Genomic DNA, 19438 nt, shown 5'->3' with positions numbered 1-19438 from the left:
TCATCGTAGAATGTTTTAAAAGCACATGGGACCATTGTAGCAACCCCAGGTTCCTTGCTATTGAAAATAGCTAATGTACTTGCACAGGTATCTAACCATTACAGAAATGCCTACAAATGTTCGTAAGGCAAAAATAATGACATGGCCTGGCTGTGGGGAAAAAGGGCTCAACAGCATCAAGAGATGGGACAGGTGCCCGGAACAATTGGACTGCAGATGGCTGCTGTTGTCACAGGGTTGGACCTGCAGGACTTCCTCAACAGGACAGCTTCCTCGCAGTACCTGCTGTTCCAAGCAGTGGGGTGCAAAAGAAGACTGTCCAGGAAACATATGGTCCAGCCATCACAACTGCACGTCCCTGTCAGCGGGGAAGGCTCCTTTTCCTCCTCAAACACATCTCGCCTCTGTCCCCTACACCACATTTACTGTCCCTTTCTATTTATCTAATTCTGTCCCTCCCTCTCCACTTTAACACAGGTTAACCCTGCTCTTCTCTAAAGTTCATCCGAGCTGACTAAACCTGCTTCAGTTCCCTTTCAAGGAACTGTATTTCCCTGAAAAAGGAAAACCAGGAATGTACTGTCAGAGAAGTCAAAGGAGGGAGGGTTTCTTGAGGGTGAGGTGAGAATTTTCCATTGGATTTTGCAACAAAGAGGATGTAAAAGCCTTGGTGCCTTATGGTGTCTGGATCAATGATCTCTAGGGTTGCCTCTTTAGCAGTAAGATCCCCTTCTGTGTTTGCAGGTGGAGAGGAACAGAGAAAGAAGAGAGAGAGATGTAATTCAGCTTACTGCCACCAGGGAGCACCAAAGACAAGTCAATAGATGCGGGCTAGGGCTAGAGCGGTTCCCTCTTCTAAGGGTCCACTTAAATCTGTCTCCGAACCTTATAGAGGGAACCGTGAAGATATAGACCCCACGCATTTTCCGCTTTCCACATCCTTCCTACAATAATTCGCAAAATCCAGGCCGACAGAGAGTTTGGCGTGGCAGTCGGTTGTGCACCGGGACAGTGGAATGAGACAGCCTAAATGGGACCGCTGCTACTGTGGCTCCACTCTGCCTCTGCCCCAAATCTCCAGGCTTCTGTGAATATCCTCCCTTGCCACCAGCCACTGGAGGGTGGGGGTGGAGAGTGCAAGCAACAGCTCTGGATGCCAGCCCCGAGTCCGCCCTCTCCCTCAAACTGCACGTTCTGCCACTGGTCATCTTGTATCTCTTCCTCTCTCTCCGTCCACACCGTCGAGGCAGCATAGCTGGAGACAACAGTCTCCCACTGGCTAGCCTTATGTCCCACCTTCCTATCCATCCTTTTCACTGTACAATGCAAACGGCCTTTCCCTTTTTAAGAAGACTTTGTGGTCTCCTGTTGCTCTCAGGACAAAATCCAAACCTCACCCTGGCACCCCAGGCTCTTTGGGATCTGATGGCTGCCCGCCTGCTCAGTGTCATCTTTACCCCAAATTCCTCCGAATCTCCACGACTGTTCATCTCCCCCTGCCACCCATACATCTATTCTCCAACCATACTGAAATACTTGTACTTTCCTAATTATATTGGTTTCTCTCTTACCTTGGTCTAACAGTTGGTACACCTGCTCTCTAAAATATCCTTCTATCCCCACGTCCCCAGCCTCGATAACTACCACCTTCCATTAGGATGAAAGCTCAGACATCACCTCCTCTGAGAGGTCCTCAAAAAGCCCCACTCCCAGGCCAGGTAAGCAGCCCTCCCTCTTGTGATTGCATTCTCCACTCAACCCCCAGGCTGTAAGCGTTGTGTTGGTCCCGCTTTCATACTACCCCTGGCACATTGCGTGGCGCTTCCTGAGCTCTTAGTAGACCTGCGTGAAAGGCAGACTGAACCGCACGCCTGGCCGGGGGACTGCGCAGACGCCTGAGAACACGTGGTGGCGCTGCGGCCAAGTGGGTCGGGAGTGCAACCTCTTCTCCACCTTGCACAGGGATGCGCTCCGTTGTCACCACGCCGGATCTTTAAGGTTCAGACAGTCTTCTGCAGGCAGGGACACTTTGTGTACTGCTGTGAAGTCGGTGACATATGTTTGGGTACTGACTCTTGGCCTGGTGCCTGGCGCCTTTATTGAAACTTCAACGCTGAGGAGCTCCCTTCTTCACTTGAGATCCTGTGCAATCCTGCCTTCCTTAAAAGCCCCGGTGCTTAATAAACTTTATGTTTTCCGTTCTGCTTAAATATAGGAGATCAGGATTCAAACTAATGAAGACTCTAGGCTATTCAAGGGCTTGGTTCTCTGAATAATTCCTCACACTCCCGCACTCTGTTCCTGCATAGTGCCTTGAAAAAGTACACAATACAATTAGCTAGTGGTTGGTGAACTGGGTGATTCAATGATTCAAAAGGATGGTTACTAGGGGCATTTCAAGCTTCATGGTAGGGTAGCAGGAGAGAATGGACTTTTTTTCCCCTTGAATTTATTAAAGACTCCAGATAAAAACTGCCCACATCATCGCTGGGTAGGGTCAGCCACAAGAGGTGGGACAGCCTGGAGTACTGGGCTGGCTGTTTCTTGCCTTGCTGGACTTGATCCCACTTTCCTATGAGAAAGCACCATCAAACTGTGCTTTGAGATTCTTATATTTTATTTCATAAACCACAAACGTGATGAAGCAGAAAGAGCCCTGCTTGGGAATCAGAAGCCCTCTGTTTTGGTCTTGGCCAGGACTTTTGAGCAAGTCACTTTGCCAACCCAAGCCTTCGTTTCCAAGTTTGCAAAATGAGGTTGCACCAGAGGATCTTCAAGGATCATACAATTCTAACAGCGTGTGGATTACTGTGAGCCACGTTTCCGTGTGACTTGGGCAAGTTACCTGATTTCTCTACATCCTAATTTCTTTATCTGTGAAATACCAATAATAGTAGTAACTAGCTCATGGGCTTGTTTTACTTTTTTAACTTTCGCTAATTTACCAAGATGACTACATGCCCAGCACACTTTAAAATTTATTTTTTAAATTGACAGATAAAGTTGTATTTACCTTGTATAACATGATGTTTTGAAGTATGTATAATTGTGAAATGACTAAATCAAACTAGTAACATCTGTGCATGGGTTTTATTTTATTGAGATGAATACACATAACATAAATTAGCAATTTTAAAGTGTGTATTACATTCACAATGTTGACAAACCACCGTCTATATCAAGTTCCAAAACATTTTTATTACCCCTGAAGGAAACTTTACACTCATTAAGCAGTCACTCCCCACTGGCCTTCTCACCCCAGCCCCTTGCAACCACTAATTTGCTTTCTGTCTCTATGAATTTGCCTATTCTGAATATTTCACATAAATTAAATCGTACAATGTGTGACATTTTGGGTCTGGCTTCTTGTACTTAGCATAATGTGGCCAAGGTTTATCCACATTGTGGCATCTGTCGGTACTGTGTTCCTTTTTATGGCTGAAGAGTGTTTCATTGTATGGCTACACCACAATTTGTTTATCCACTTATCCATGGATGGACATTTGGTTTGTTTCTACCTTTTGGCTGTTGTGAATAATGCTGCTATAAACATGGGTATATGTGCACTGGTTTGAGTTCCTGTTTTCAGTTCAGCTCACGGGGTTGTTGTGGAAACTGGACACATGGTTACTACCTAGTCGGGGCATGGGGGCACCACTGATGCCTTTAATATTATTCTGAAGGTGTGCAAAGAGGGTCCTACTGGGGATCTGTCCCAGATCCAGGAGCCAGATCTCACTTTCTCTCCATGACTGGTTTTTAGTCTCTGTTTCTCTTCATTCTCACTTACTGTCATGGATGGCAGAGAAAAACCAGAGCAAAATGAATAAAGTGGACAAGGTAGGGGAGATGTCATGGGAAATGAGAATGGGAAGTGTATGGCTGGGGACAGCCATTGGGAAAGTATCATGAAGCAAGGTCGAGGGTCAGGAAAGATGGTGGTGGTCCTGGGAAGGATCAACACTCTGAGGTGGGTTTGGAGAATGAGAAGTGCATGTTGTCGACACCTGTTCCTGCTTCCATAGGGGTTGGGGTGGGGATGGGGCACATGCCACTGGCAGAATATGGTCAGGGCAAGGGAATGGTTCAGGCAAGGATGAGTAAGGCAGCAGGAGATGGCTAGATGAGTGAATTGGTGGTTTTGTCCGTGACTCAGGATTCTGGCTGTTAATGAGGGGAGAGTTAGTGCTGAAGCTGGGAATGAGCTCTGGGAATTGTCAGCGTGAGGTCGGGTGACAAAAATAAGCAAACACCAGTTATTAGAAAGCTAAAGCTGCCAGGAAGGGCATGGTCTTGGCTGCAGGTGTCCCTGTTGGATGAGAATTGGAATATGCTCCTTGTGTGTGCCTGGCAAGAACGGAAGCCTCTAAGCGCAGGGTGTGCCACCGTCTTGAGTTCCAGGGAAACTCTGCTTAGGTGCCAGAGGAAGCAGAGGAAGACTGTGTAGCTTTAGACAAAGCAAGTTTTTCCTAACGTAGAGTAAAGCAGCTGAGACCTAGATAGGTTTCCTTCTTGACCCGAGGTTCAAGAGAACTGAAAGGAATTGCTCCCATCTTCACCCACATACTGGGAATATGGATACAGGGCAAGAAGGTGGGATCTTGTACGTTGGTTCAGTTGAGGCTGCAAGAAAGTGGCCATGTCAAGTGTGTGCATCCCTGAATTGTCTATTCTGGCCTCAGTTATTGGCTTGATGAGATTCCCTTTCCCAAAAGTCAAATAAGGAGTACCCTGTGTGGGAGACCTTTCAGGGTGTATAGGAGAACAACAGTCTTGGCATAGACGAGGTTGTGAATCTGCAGGTTGCTCTCTTTGATGAAAATAACTCCGTCCTAACGTAGCACTTAGGGGAAGTGCCAGAATTTGACTAGGGATGGAGCCTTGAAGCCAGGGCGGAACCACATTCTAATACTATTTTTTTTTCTGCACATTGCATGCTGTCCTTTGCACATCCTTCAAGCCTCTTGCCTCTCATTCTTTTTATTTCACAACTCACAAGTAACTTCTAGAGCCTCCTGAGAGCACCCATGAGAATTAGTGTTTTTTGAAGCTGGAATGGAATTTAAAGACCATCTTATCCAATCCTCCCATTTAACAGAGGAGGAAACACAGGCTGTGAGATTCACTCACAGGGAGGTTACCAGGCAGATGGGGGTGAGGAGTAGGGGGAGTTGTGGGGTGGGGATTGAAGAGTCAGGACTATAACCCAGGTCTCCAGGCTCCCAGCCCAGTGCTCTTCCCACTGTTGTGCAAGCTTTGAGAGCTCATGTGTGGTTACAGGAGTTTGTACGTCCCTCGGGGACCACTCAGGAGACAGCACTTCACTGCACCCATCCTAGGAACCTTGTTAGGTGTTAGTGGACACTAACTTGTGAATCAAGGAGACCACGCCCATTACTAGTAAGAATCATTAAGGATCAAGTGCTGAAAATCTCATTCAAGACAGAAGTAACAAAATCAGAGGAGAACATTAAATGTCAGGGTCAAGGGAATATGGAAAATTCTACATAAAATAATGTGGCATATAAGGTTGGTTCAAAAAAGAGAGTATAGAGAAACTGGACTTCTTTTATGGATGGAGGAGGGCCTCAGAAAGACCACAGCATCTTGGGAAATGGTGATATATTTAAGATTATTGTCTGGGCTGGAGAAACCAGATGTCCTCAGGACTAGATAAGTAAGTTATAAATATGCCAGGCACACAGTTGGCATAGAGAAAAATGGGAAATTTTGAGAGGTTTCCTGACAGAGAAGGCTGTAGATTTCCTTCTCAGTGAGGCTGCTGTCACCCTGCCCAGCCAGAGGCAGTGGCAAGGCCTGGACTCTGCTAACATGCTATGGCTTCCCCTCAGATGGCAGGGACAGTGCGCCATGACCGAGAGATGGCAACCCAGGCCAAGAAAAAGCTCACCACGGCCACCGACCCCATTGAAAGACTCCGACTGCAGTGCCTGGCCAGGGGCTCTGCTGGGATCAAAGGACTTGGCAGGTAGGACTCAGCTACGGTTAGCAGTGAATGGAATGGGAAGGAACGACTCGGCGAGGTGAGGCTAATGTTGGCCACGTGGTCTTGGGCAAGTCATTTCCTCCTAGGGCTCAGTTCCTTATTTGTAAAATGTGGAGTGTAGAAGAGTTGATCTATGAAGTCCCTCATAGTTTTTGGATCTTAGTCCCAGATTCAGCAAGACTCATATCTGCTACAAGACAGTGCAGCTCTGGGAAAATATGAGGTAAAGGGAGAAGCAGCATGTGCCCTGGCATGGAGATGCCTACCAGGACAATGAAAGGAACTCTCTCTGCAGCTGTGATAATAATGTCCAGGGTGGAAGAGGGAGGAAGGAACAGCCATTTAGCCCTAACTGCAGAATTTGGAGTTTTGCTCTCAGGCAATCATTTCTCCGTCACTTCGAGGGACACTGGTATTGCTTGTCAGATAACTGACAGCTCACTGCCAATGAGGTTCTATCAGCTGGGTAGCTCCTGTTCTCCCACCCTCTGTCCTCTGAGTGTGAATAGTTTTAAGGACTGAGAAACCCAAGGGGAAAGAAGATTGTGAGCCTCCTGAGGGCAGGTCCTGTGCACCATAACAAACTCCATCAAGAGTCTGCCATGGGCCAGGCATTGGACACATCTCAGGGACCCTTGGGTGAACAAGGCTTCTTAAGCCCCCATGGAGGACTAAGACTATGGAGTACATGAGTGATCTAAATGTATCTCAGTGGTGTGAGAAGTTGTATATTAGAGATTACAGGATGCCAATGGGAGGGAAATCCAGCCTTGCACCCAGCTGATGTGAAAGGCTTCACTTCCAGCAAGGTACTGAGTGCCTGGGAGACAACTCTGAACAGTCCCAAGTCTCAGACTAAGCCCAGATCTGTCAGAAGGCCAGGCAGTGGGGATATGGACCCAGGTGGCCAGGCTGCCCCAGTCCAATGGGAAGACCAGTCCCCATGCCCTCAATATTGTGTCACTTCAACCTCTACTCTGTTCATCATGGGCTCACATCATTGTCCTTAGTGCAAACCCTTGAAGAATCCTCTCTTCCACTCTCTGGTTCACTCAGTGGAATCCCTCCTGCTGCCTGTGCTGTCTTCATCCCATACCCACACTGCACACTGTGTCTCTACCAGCCTTTCTACTGGGAACCAGTCTATGGTGAACAGACACCATTCCATCCTAGACCTTTTGCAGAATGTGCCGTCTGCCTGCCTTACTGACTTTGGCCTTCTCTAAGTACCTCCTAACTCAAATGGAAGCTGCCCCTTCTCCTCCACTCCTACCTTAGGATCAGTTGAAGACTAAATACTCTCCTTCAGTCTAACTCCAAATCCCAGGTCATATTCACCCCTTTGTTCATTTATTTCTTTCCCATAAATCCTGTCTTAGAAGGACATCTCTTCAGGTTAGACTCTGCCATCTTCCCACCTGCACAACATTTAGCATTCTGTGAAGTGTTGGCTCCTGGCACCATCTTTCCACCCTGTCTGAGTCTTTACCCTGACCAAGATCAAGATGACTTTATCATTTATAACCTTGACACCTTCATTTTTTGACATGAAATTCTCATGGTTTTCAACAGTATATGTTCTTTCTTAGTAATTTCCAATTGCCTTGTTAATGTAGATACTTCTCTAGCATCTAAATTTTCAAGATTCTTTTGCCAGTATCCTTAATTTATCAGACACTTTGGCTACTCCTGAGTTAGCACATCTCTACTCTGGCCCCTTGCCACATTCTTGGAATGATATCCTTTCCTGAGATACAAACTAATTTCACCATATATATATATACACACACACACACACACACACACACACATATACGTGTGTGTGTGTGTATATATATATATATAAAATCAGGAAAGATATAGCTAATTAGCCAACTAACTAGTGAATATCTCTGTGTGGTTGCCTTACAGAGTATCTAATCCAAACAAAACAAGAGTCTTTTTTTGTTTGTTTGTTTTGCAAATACAGCTTCTTCTGCAGCCCCTGCTGTCTTCGTGGTATTACTACTCTTCCAGGTCCTTGGGTTGAAAACTTTAGAATTACCTTCATTAGCCCACCATATTGACTCCTTTATTTTTATAATATCTTGAAATCTTTCTTTTTTAATTTTCATTCCAATGGCTCAAGTATAGACACTCAACATTTTTTCACTGGACTCTTAACGATAGTATTCTTACTGGTTCCTTTGCTTCTAAGTTTTCAGTCCTCCAATTCATTCAACCCACTGTTGCTAGAGTTCTCTTAGTTCTCCTATTGCTAAAGTTCTCATTATTTTGATAATGCACTTCAAGTCAACCATTTAATGACTTTAAAAATGACTTGCTAGTAAAGTTCAAACTTTTTAGCGTGTAAGGACATTTAAGTCTTTAGATTCTGATTACTTCAACTTTCCATCTTTTATAAAGATTATTCTTTAATTGCTGGGATACATGGGCAGAATGTGCAGGTTTGTTACATAGGTATACACGTGCCATGGTGGTTTGCCACACCCATCAACCTGTCATCTACATTAGGTATTTCTCCTAATGCTATCCCTACCCTAGTCCCCCACCCCTGATGTTCGTGTTCCCATGTGTGATGTTCCCCTTCCTGTGTCCATGTGATCTCATTGTTCAACTCCTACTTACAAGTGAGATCATGTGATGTTTGATTTTCTGTTCCTGTATTACTTTGCTGAGAATGATGATCTTTTAATTGGGGCATTTAGCCCATTTACATTTAAGGTTAATATGATTACGTGTGAATTTGATCCTGTCATTATGCTGCTAGCTGGTTATTTTGGCCGTTAGTTGATGCAGTTTCTTCATAGTGTCGATGGTCTTTACAATTTGGTATGTTTTTGCAGTGGCTGGTACCAGTTTTTCCTATCCATGTTTAGTGCTTCTTCAGAAGTTCTTGTAAGGCAGGCCTAGTGGTGACAAAATCTCTCAGCGTTTGCTTGTCTGTAAAGGATTTTATTTGTCCTTCACTTATGAAGCTTAGTTTGGCTGGATATGAAATTCTGGGTTGAAAATTCTTTTCTTTAAGAATATTGAATATTGGCCCTCATTCTCTTCTGGCTTGTAGGGTTTCTGCAGAGAGATCCACTGTTAGTCTCATGGGCTTCCCATGGTGGGTAACCCAAACTTTCTCTCTGGCTGCCCTTAACATTTTTTCCTTCATTTGAACCTTGGTGAATCTGATGATTATGTGTCTTGGGATTGCTTTTCTTGAGGAGTTTCATTGTGGTGTTCTCTGTATTTCCTGATTTTGAATGTTGGCCTGTCTTGCTAGATTGGGGAAGTTCTCCTGGATAATATCCTGAAGAGTGTTTTCCAGCTTGGTTCCATTCTCCCTGTCATTTTCAGGTACACCCATCAAATGTAGGTTTGGTCTTTTCACATAGTTCTATATTTTTTGGAGGTTTTGTTCGTGATTTTTTATTCTTTTTTCTCTAATCTTATCTTCACGCTTTATTTCATTAAGTTGATCTTCAATCTCTTATATCCTTTCTTCCACTTGTTCGAATCAGCTATTGATAGTTGTGTATGCTTCACGAAGTTCTCATGCTGTGTTTCTCAGCTCCATCAGGTCATTTATGTTCTTCTCTAAACTGGTTATTCTAGTTAGTAATTCCTCTAACCTTTTTTCAAGGTTCTTAGCTTCCTTGCGTTAGGTTAGTACATACTCGGTTAGCTCAGAGGAGTTTGTTATTATCCACCTTCTGAAGCCTACTTCTGTCAATTTGTCAAACTCATTCTCCATCCAGTTTTGTTCCCTTGCTGGAAAGGATTTGTGATCCTTTGGAGGAGAAGAGACATTCTGGTTTTTGGAATTTTCAACCTTTTTGTGCTGGTTTTTCCTCATCTTTGTGGATTTATCTACCTTTGGTCTTTGATGTTAGTGACCTTTGGATGGGGTTTTTGTGTAGACGTCATTTTTGTTGATGTTGGTGCTATTCCTTTCTGTTTGTTAGTTTTCCTTCTAACTCTGCTGCAGGTCTGCTGGAGTTTGCTGGAGGTCCACTCCAGACCCTGTTTGCCTGGGTATCCCCAGTGGAGGGTGCAGAACAGCAAATATTGCTCCCTGTTCCTTCCTCTGGAAGCTTCATCCCAGAAGGGCACCCACCAGATGCCAGCTAGAGCTCTCCTGTATGAGGTGTCTGTTTACCCCTGCTGGGAGGTGTCTCTCAGTCAGTATGCATGGGGGTCAGGGACCCACTTGAGGAGACAGTCTTTCCCTTAGCAGAGCTTGAGCACTGTGCTGGGAGATCTGCTGCTCTCTTCAGAGCCAGCAGGCAGGAACATTTAAGTCTACTGAAGCTGTGCCCACAGCCGCCCCTTCCCCAGGTGCTCTGTCCCAGGGAGATGGGAGTTTTATCTATAAGCCCCTGACTGGGGCTGCTGCCTTTCTTTCAGAGATGCCCTGCCCAGAGAGGAGGAATCAAGAGGGGCAGTCTGGCTACAGTGGCTTTGCTGAGCTGCACTGGGCTCCACACAGTTCAAACTTCCTGGTGGCTTTGTTTACCCTATGAGGGGAAAACTGTCTACTCAAACCTCAGTAATGGTGGCCCTCCTCCCTTCACCAAGCTCGAGCATCCCAGATCAATTTCAGACTGCTGTGCTGGCAGCAAGAATTTCAAGCCAGCGGATCTTAGATTGCTGGGCTCTGTGGGGGTGGGATCCACTGAGCTAGACCACTTGGCTCCCTGGCTTTAGCACCCTTTCTAGGGGAGTGAATTGTTCTGTCTCGCTGGCCTTCCAGGGGCCACTGGGGTATGAAAAAAAAAACTTCTGTAGCTTTTTTTTGGTGTCTCCCCAAGTGGCCGCCCAGTTTTGTGCTTGAAACCCAGGTCTCTGGGCATGTAGGCACCTGAGGGAATCTCTTGGTCTGTGGGTTGCAAAGACCATGGGAAAAGCATAGTATCTGGGCCAGAATGCACCATTCCTTATGGCACAATCCCTCACAGCTTCCCTTGGCTAGGGCAGGGAGTTCCCCAACCCTCTGTGCTTCCAGGGTGAGGTGATGCCCCACCCTGCTTCTGGTCACCCTCCATGGGCTGCACCCACTGTCTAACCAGTTTCAGTGAGATGAGCCTTGTACCTCAGTTGCAGATGAAAAAATCACTCGCCTTCTGCATTGATCTTGCTGGGAGCCGCAGACAGGAGCTGTTCCTATTGGCCATCTTGCTCAGATCACCCAACTTTCTATCTTAATTTCGTTATTTCTTCCTTCAGAGCTGTCCTCTAGCTTTCTGAGATGCCCCAAGAATACTCTAGAAACTGCCGTTGCTCTGAAATGCATCCTTTCTCCCTTCACTTAAAACCACTAATTATCCTTTTTAGTGTTTCTCTTTCAATAACTTCTTAAGACCAGAGACTGCATCTCGTTCACCCTTTTATTCTTCTTTACAGGGCTTAGTGCAAAGTTTCATGCATTATAAATTCCTAAGCAGTGAATTTTATTGAATAACACATGGTGGCTTAATAATACATAATTAATTTCAGATTTATTTATGTTTTACAAAGAAACTGATAAGTTCACTTTCTGTAGCACTGCTGTCTGTTCATTAATTAGTTATATGTGCTTATTGTTACTGGAACATTATTATTTCTAGGTCTTCTTGGCTGACAAAACAAAGAAATATGTGTGTGTATAGTAATCTACATATAAACATTTTTTGTTTATTTGTTTATTTTTAAAAGACAGAGTCTTGCTCTGTCACCCAGGCTGGAGTGCAGTGGTGCGATCTTGGCTCACTGCAACCTCTGCCTCCCAGGTTCTAGTGATTCTCCTGCCTCAGCCTCCTGAGTATCTGGGATTATAGGAGCATGCCCATACCTGGCTGATTTATTGTATTTTAGTAGAGATGGAGTTTCGCTGTGTTGCCCAGGCTGGCCTCGAACTCCTCAGCTCAGGCATTCTATCTGCCTCGGCCTCCCAAAGTGCTAGGATTACAGGCATGAGCCACCACGCTTGGCCTAAATATTTTCATATGTAATGATTTATGTCTATATTAAGCTAAACATGAGTTCACACTGATGTCTCCAACTCTAATCCATGCCTCTTTTCCTATCTTATCTCTAAATTCTCACTTCCACTTTGAGAAACCTGGCTTCCATCTTTGTTATCCATTTACTTGATGGTTCAACTTCAGTATACATGTACATCAGTGTCAGAATTGTTAACCTGTATCCCTGTGGGAAACAACTTTATCAACTAGAGTACAGTAAATTGTGTGCAGTTCCTGTGTCCTTACAGACTCTACTCATTTTCAAAATACTTAAAGCAGCACCTGTCTCTCTTATCCCTTTACCCCTTTTGGGGATGTTTTGTTCTTTCATAATACAGTGAGATTTTCTTGTCACAGTTTGCATTCCTTCCTGTGATTTTCTGAATTCCTAAATCATTTTTTTTAAAATTCATATGCATTAAGGTTTATGCCTTGTTTTGTAAAGTTCTATGGGTTTTAACAAATGCATAATGTCATGTATCCACCATCATAGTATTATAAAGGATAGTTTCATTGACCTAAAAATCCCATGTTTCACCAATTCAATTATTTCCTCTCCCTTTCATCTTTTTACTGTCTCCACAGTTTTGTCTTTTTCAGAATGTCATGTAATTAGAATTATACTTTGTGTATGTGCGTGTGTGTGTGTGTGTGTGTGTGTGTGGTGGGAAGAGGCTCTTTAGTTTTGGAAGGGAGGGTGCAGAGAAGAATTTAAGACTTTTTTATTTTTATTTGACGAAACCCTGAGTATGGATTTTTTTTTTTTTTTAAATCTTTACACTTACACCTGTTCTTTGTAAAATTCTTCTTAATTTTTGTGTGTATTTTCTTCAGAGTGTTTAGAATTATGGATGATGATAATAATCGAACCCTTGATTTTAAAGAATTTATGAAAGGGTTAAATGATTATGCTGTGGTAATGGAAAGGGAAGAGGTGGAAGAGCTTTTCCGGAGGTTTGATAAAGATGGAAATGGAACAATAGACTTCAATGAATTTCTTCTCACATTAAGAGTAAGTGGCCCCATTAATCAGTATATCTGGTGAGTTTGGCTTTCACGTGGTTTGGGTTGGCTACCTTGAGGTTTTGTTTTCACAAGTTGTTAGTACACTGTGGGGAGGGGGATGAGCAGAAGACTGTGAACAGACTTAAGAACTTTTTGGAGCAATCGTAGTGCTGCTTATTATATAATAGCACACAAATACTATTTCACATCATTGAGGGGAATAAGATATTTTGTCACATAGGATACCAAAAAATCTCATTTGCTTATGTATGTCTCTGCATGTATTCTTCCATTTTTGTAGCCTCCAATGTCCAGAGCCAGAAAAGAGGTAATCATGCAAGCTTTTAGAAAGTTAGACAAGACTGGAGATGGCGTTATAACAATCGAAGACCTTCGTGAGGTGTATAATGCAAAACACCATCCAAAGTACCAGAATGGGGAATGGAGTGAGGAACAAGTATTTAGGAAATTTCTGGATAACTTTGATTCACCCTATGACAAAGATGGATTGGTAAGTAAAACAGTCTAATCCAGGGGAAATTTCTTCAATTTGAAATTGTAAGTGGGAAATAGGTTCAAACCCTATTCAAACCCTATATATTAACACGTGGATATATATTTGTAGTAAATAGAAGTAAACTATTTCCCTAGGAACCATTTAGAAACTTCCCCGTTGCCAGGGGAAACTTTCATGTTACTTCAGTTGAAAACTAATATATGTATGTGCACGCACACACTCATAGACATATATTGACATATATTGGTAAGGGATCCACATAAGTGATGACCTGTCATCTGGGGAATGTGATGTTTTGATTAAACATGCCATTTTATGGTTATTATATTTACCATACTCAGCTAGTTGCATTCCAATGAACTATAATAAAACATTTAACTTTGAAATTAAATCGTAATTTAATTTTGGGAAACAGATTTACAAGGCTTTTCAGGATGTTTTAGTGCCTTCACACTCATCCTTATGAGCCTCATTTGTCATCACACTTTGTTATGTGGAAATGCCATTTGAAGGTAGTTTTCGGTAAAGGGGATGCCAAATAACAGAATTTACTCTGATTTATTCTTTAGTGTGCTTTGAGATTAACTTACATTTCTAAACTGCACTGAATTTGAAAACAAAATCAACCGCCCCATCTCCATTAACTTTTATCTTCAAGTTACAAATGCATAGCTTGGTAGGGTAAGGAATTATATAGCTCCATGACTGTGTCTAGGCTGAAATGAAAATGTCATCTGTCCTTTATCAACAGCCATAAATGGACTTTTTAGGAAAAAAAAAAAAAACAAACAAACAACCAGAGCCAGTTCTGTTCTTAGGTGACCTAAGGATTTTGGTGATAAGGAAAGGGGGTTATCCCCTGGATAACAGTCAGCAGCAGCACAACCCCAGGGTTCATTGTCTCTTAAGCCCTTTACAGCACAGGAAAAGATTAGTGGCCCAGTGGACAAGAAGACGGTGGTTAAGGCAAGAAGAAATAAACCTTCCTCTTCTGAAGGGAATGCCCTCCAACTTTTTAAATGAAACTTTGTGATGAGTCTCATTAGCAAGGGGTGGGGGATAGGAAGGTGACCTTTCTGTCCTTCCTGCTGCCATTTCCCAGTCAGGGATGGAGATATACCCTCTATTTCAGGCTGAGGATTGTGGAGGCAGGTTTACAAAAGGGCCGAAATTCAATAGGGCAGCCGAAATCTTAGGGACAGAAATAAAAACTATATGTTTTCTTCCAGTATTGCTGGCCTTGATCAGTGAGATGTCAGTGGAAAAATAGCCAACTGCCATTTCCCCAAATTAGCCCACCCCTTTGTGGATCCCAGAGTGTGTCTGCTTCCTCTCTGCAGGTGGTTCCTTCTCATTGCCAGGGGAAACCTCAGCTACCCTTTTCTCAACAAAAGTCAAAATCGCCAGTTGTGATTCGGCTGATTCAAGTCTGCACACAACCCTTTTTGATATTTATCTTAAGAAGCCACATTAAGCTCTCAAAAGCTCATAAAGGTTATTGAGGTTTTTAGCAGTTATAGCACTTGATGTCATCTGAATGCTACAGACCCTGTATTGATACCCAACTCTGGCTGTTCATAATCATCACCAAGAGGGTTTATTAATAATGTAGATTGCTAGCTGTACTGCAGAACCACAGAATCTGATTTTTTGGAGGGTGGAGTCCAAGGCTTCACATTTTAATGTGTATCAGATGACTCTTACACTCATGCATATTTGTGATCCTTAGCTCTAAAAGGTTCAGAAATGACTGTTTTAAAATTACTAAATATAATATGCACATGATACCATTTAGCATAATAGTGAATCTGGGCAACATTTTTGAGCACATATCAACTGGGCATTTGCTAACGGCTTACCAGGGATACCTCATTTAATAGACATAATAAAAGTTTTCTGAGAAGTGATGTGTAATTCAAACTTTTGCACGCTGAATTGTATTTTAAATGCACAAGAAATTGTTGATGTAGAGGAACTCCATGGTAAAGTCTTTTATGAGGAGAATAATTAGCTTCTAATTTACCTCTTGCAAGTTGAATTATTTTGCATATGAAGATTTTTTGTGTTGAAGCATAGCTCTACTTGAAGCCAGTGTGCTCATTTATGGTTAAAAACATCCCATATAAGGCAAAATTTAAAATAATGCAAAAAATTCAGCATAGCTCCTAGTTAAGGATATTGTTTAAACTTGATAATCTAGGCTAAACTCTCAAATACCCAAAAAGGTGCTGGAGTTTGCAGCAGTCATGGAATTTGATGTCATAAATCTTGCACTAATACCCTACTGGACTCCCATAGCAGCTGGAAGCCATTTGGATGGAGGTGTGAAGCAATCAGATAACCTGTGAAACAAACTTTCCTTACCCCTCTTCTATCACTAAACCCCACCCCAATTTGGTGACACATTTACTTCTTATTTTTTAATATCTAAGTTTTGAATTCTTCATGTGTATATATGACTTTATAATCACCATATTTTTAAAAAGCCTCTTAGGCCTTAAGCCCTTCAGGGAATATCAGTCTATTACCTCATCCATCTCATAAAAAATTTTTAAATAATTAAAAAGATGTTAGGTCTATTACTGAGTGTATGTATTAATAGTAACCTAGATTTGTTTTAGGATTTTTCTGATGAATTTAGAGCTGAGGAAAAGGGATTGTATTGTGACTTCCATTATCCCCATCTGGGACCTTCCCCTGTATATATGATATATACCTTGTCACATAAATGTAGCCTAGTCAAGAGGCCTGCTAAAAGTAAGAGTGCCCAGTCTCTCATTTTTTCTAATATCAAATAAAATGAATAAGGATAGTAATTATTGCTAACCAGCAATTTACTATGATGAGGGCAAATTTACGGGAGATTAGAGAATTTGCAATTCAGGCCATTCCCAATAAAAGTTGAGTCTCAGAAAACAAGCAAACACCTAGCTAAGAGTAACTGATGGCTTTTTCTGAAATGATCAAATACATTAGCTCTGACCTCTGGCTTGACATCATCTGACTTCCAAGTGAGATTTAATGCTTCCTTTATCTTTTGCTCATCTTGGATTCCTTCTCCATTCTCCATCAGAGCCAGCTCAACTCAGGTCACCCCATCCCATTGGGGGAGTTTGGGATGGAAGCATGGGGGTTTCGATACCAGTCTCAATCATGTATTGGTGTTTCAGTTAGGGTTTGCTTTCAATCCAAGAAATAGGAAATCTTATTAAACATTGGAATACACAAAGTAGGTTTTTTTTTATTCTACTTGATGTTCTCGCTTAAGTGGCTTAAAGAGAACACAGCTGAGGTCTTTGTGATTTTCCTGGCCTTTCCTTCATGATCTCAAGATGGTTGCCTAACTTCAGCCAGCACATCTGAGTTTCAGGCAGCAGGACAAAGGAGGGAGAAGGAGGGAATGAGAAAGGGCTAGAGCCTGCATAAGGAAAGCAAAAGCTTCCCTAGAAATTCATGTCAGATTTCTGTTGTATCTTATTGGTGAGAACTCTATCACTTGGCCATCCCAAACTGCAGCTGCAGGGGAGTCTGGGAAAGTGAGTTTTGAGTCCTTCAACTTTCATGGGAGAGAAAAGCTAGGGACAGGAGTATTACAGTGGATTTGGAGGGAGTCTCACTCAATGGCTGTCACCCCTGGTCGACCAATAGACAATAGAAACAACAAAGTAAAAATATTAGGAGTTTGGTAATTTTAATTAAAAAATAATTAGCTGTAAAAATGTTCCTCAAACTGTCACAGTAAAGTGCACAGTCAAAATGGCTCAGGGTCTCGTGTATAACGCTTATACTTTACTTGCTATTTGCTGTTAAAATGATCCACTTACTTTGTTGGAGTATTTCACCCCTGCGGCCTTTTTGAGGACTAAGACTTTGTCTTAATTATCTTTGATATTCCCTGTTAAATTATTGTAGTGTGCACAACAATTAACTGGGATGTTTAGATTTTTAAGTAGTAAATTCCGCAACCACTTGCTTCCGAGATTCTGATTTAGCAGGTCTATGTAGGGTAGAGCCTGGGGACCTAGGCTTATGACAGGCACCCCAGGTGGTCCTGATGTAGGTGGTATGGATCCACACTGATAAACATTTCCCTGGAACCTCACAGAACATGAGAAAGATAGAGAGAGGGCAATAATGATGTGTGAAACTAAATGTAATCCCTTAATGAGGGAATTGAAAACAGAGGCTGAGGAATCCAAAGGAGGAGAGGAATAAAGAAGTTCAAGAAAGGGGGACGCAAATGGTATCCTAATTTTGACAGAGGCTGTATGCATGTATTGTAGATGTGTATTTACAGTTCAACTATGAGTTGAGTTCAAATGCCTTTCTTTCTACTGCCCTTCCTTATGTTTTTAGTGGGAAGGGGTGGTATGAGAGAGAATTATGGATCCTGTGACTTTTCTTTCTGTTCACTTATAATTTCAGCAAACAGGAGAAGGGGGTCAGTCATCTCTTATGATTCCTGGAAGGCATAAGTATGTCCCCAACTCATCATGTCAACCGACATGGTTAAATTAGAGTGTACATATTATCTAGACCTGTCAAAAATAAGACTAATAACTGTTTTTTCTTCTTCTCCAAAGGAAAGTAATATAAAATCCCAGCATAGATAAACACATTAGTCGATATTTCAAAGAGATGGTCATGGGTGTAGAGTGGAGAGAAGCCAGGATGGGTGGGAGGCATGAAGCAGGGGTAAGCTTTTTAGTCACTCTGGGCCTTGAATGAGTTATTTATGTGTTAGAAAAGCTTGCAACCCAGGAGTGTTTAACTAGAAATCTGTTTCTTCACCCACAGGAGAGAACTCCATTTCTGGAAAGGAAAACATCACTTATCCTGACACAAGGACATGAAATGTTATTTCTGACGTGTCACAGAAAGACAGAAATAACTACAGTTGCAGAGCACTTCCTTCTTACTCTGAGTTTCAGTCTCCCTTATCTGAACTGAGGGCTCCCACCCTTAGAGAAAAGATGACAACCTGTGTCACTTTCCATTTAGGTTGGCTTAGAAACTTTCAAGACTTTCTTTCTCTCTTCCTAGGTGCTGTTCTCACACCATCCTCAACTTCACTTGTTCTTTTGTGTTAGATCAGTTCCTCAGCCATGATCACACACACAAAGAAATCCTCTATTTCCCTTCTATTTACAGGTGCACAAGGTGGGCCCCCATTGACAGAGTGAGAAGCAAAGTTTTGTTTTTGTTTCTAACTTTTCCACTGCAGGTGACCCCCGAAGAGTTCATGAACTACTATGCAGGCGTGAGCGCATCCATTGACACTGATGTGTACTTCATCGTCATGATGAGAACCGCCTGGAAGCTTTAAGGATGTGACCTGGGGACCAGGCCTTGGGACAGCCATGTGGCTCCAAATGACTAAACCTCAGTTCAAAAACCAGAATCATATTTGATTTCACACTCATCCTAATGTTTTTTTTTGTGTCAAAATACTGCATTTTCTGGGGCCAAAACCAGGCAGAAATAAAAGACATCGAGTAGCCAACTGTGAGCTTGCCTTCCCTGAGACTGTTTCCTTTGCTCTAAAATAGAACTTAAATAAAATGAGCTCTGTAAATCTCCTAGTGCTGTGCTGATACATGCAGGTGCCTAATCAACTTTAGGTTTTATCCCTTGGCTATTAATGAAAGCTTGAGTATTTTAATGAAAACGCTCACCCATGGACTCATAGTTTTTTTTTTTTTACCTCTTTTGAGATGATCCGTTTCTAGGTGAGATGACAATTTATCTCTTTTTATGACTGATTGAAAGTCTTTAAGTGTTTCAGTGTCATTTGGGGACCAGAAGAAGACCACGTGTTAGCCTCAATTTCTACAAGAAAATCTTGAGTTTCACTGCCTAGGGTTTAGGGAAGCCACAGTTTGACAAATAGATTTAAAATGATTTATTTAAATAGTC

The 19438-nt window shown here is 42.6% G+C and overlaps 1 protein-coding gene across 2 annotated transcripts in view; it reads left to right on the top strand.

Moving 5' to 3' along the window:
- CAPSL (calcyphosine like) overlaps positions 1-19097 on the top strand; it is a 36687-nt gene extending 17590 nt beyond the window's left edge. For both annotated transcript variants that reach the window (XM_025388580.1, XM_025388579.1), the window contains exons 2-5: positions 5853-5989; positions 12835-13012; positions 13307-13516; positions 18747-19097. In XM_025388580.1, coding sequence (XP_025244365.1) covers positions 5853-5989; positions 12835-13012; positions 13307-13516; positions 18747-18848 — 627 coding nt within the window. In that variant the 3' untranslated portion in view covers positions 18849-19097. The remainder of the gene's footprint in view (positions 1-5852; positions 5990-12834; positions 13013-13306; positions 13517-18746) is intronic.
- Positions 19098-19438: the final 341 nt, after the last annotated feature.

Source organism: Theropithecus gelada, chromosome 6 (genome assembly GCF_003255815.1).
Source record: "Theropithecus gelada isolate Dixy chromosome 6, Tgel_1.0, whole genome shotgun sequence".
Classification (NCBI taxonomy): Eukaryota; Metazoa; Chordata; class Mammalia; order Primates; family Cercopithecidae; genus Theropithecus; species Theropithecus gelada.
This window is presented reverse-complemented; position numbering and strand designations above follow the sequence as displayed.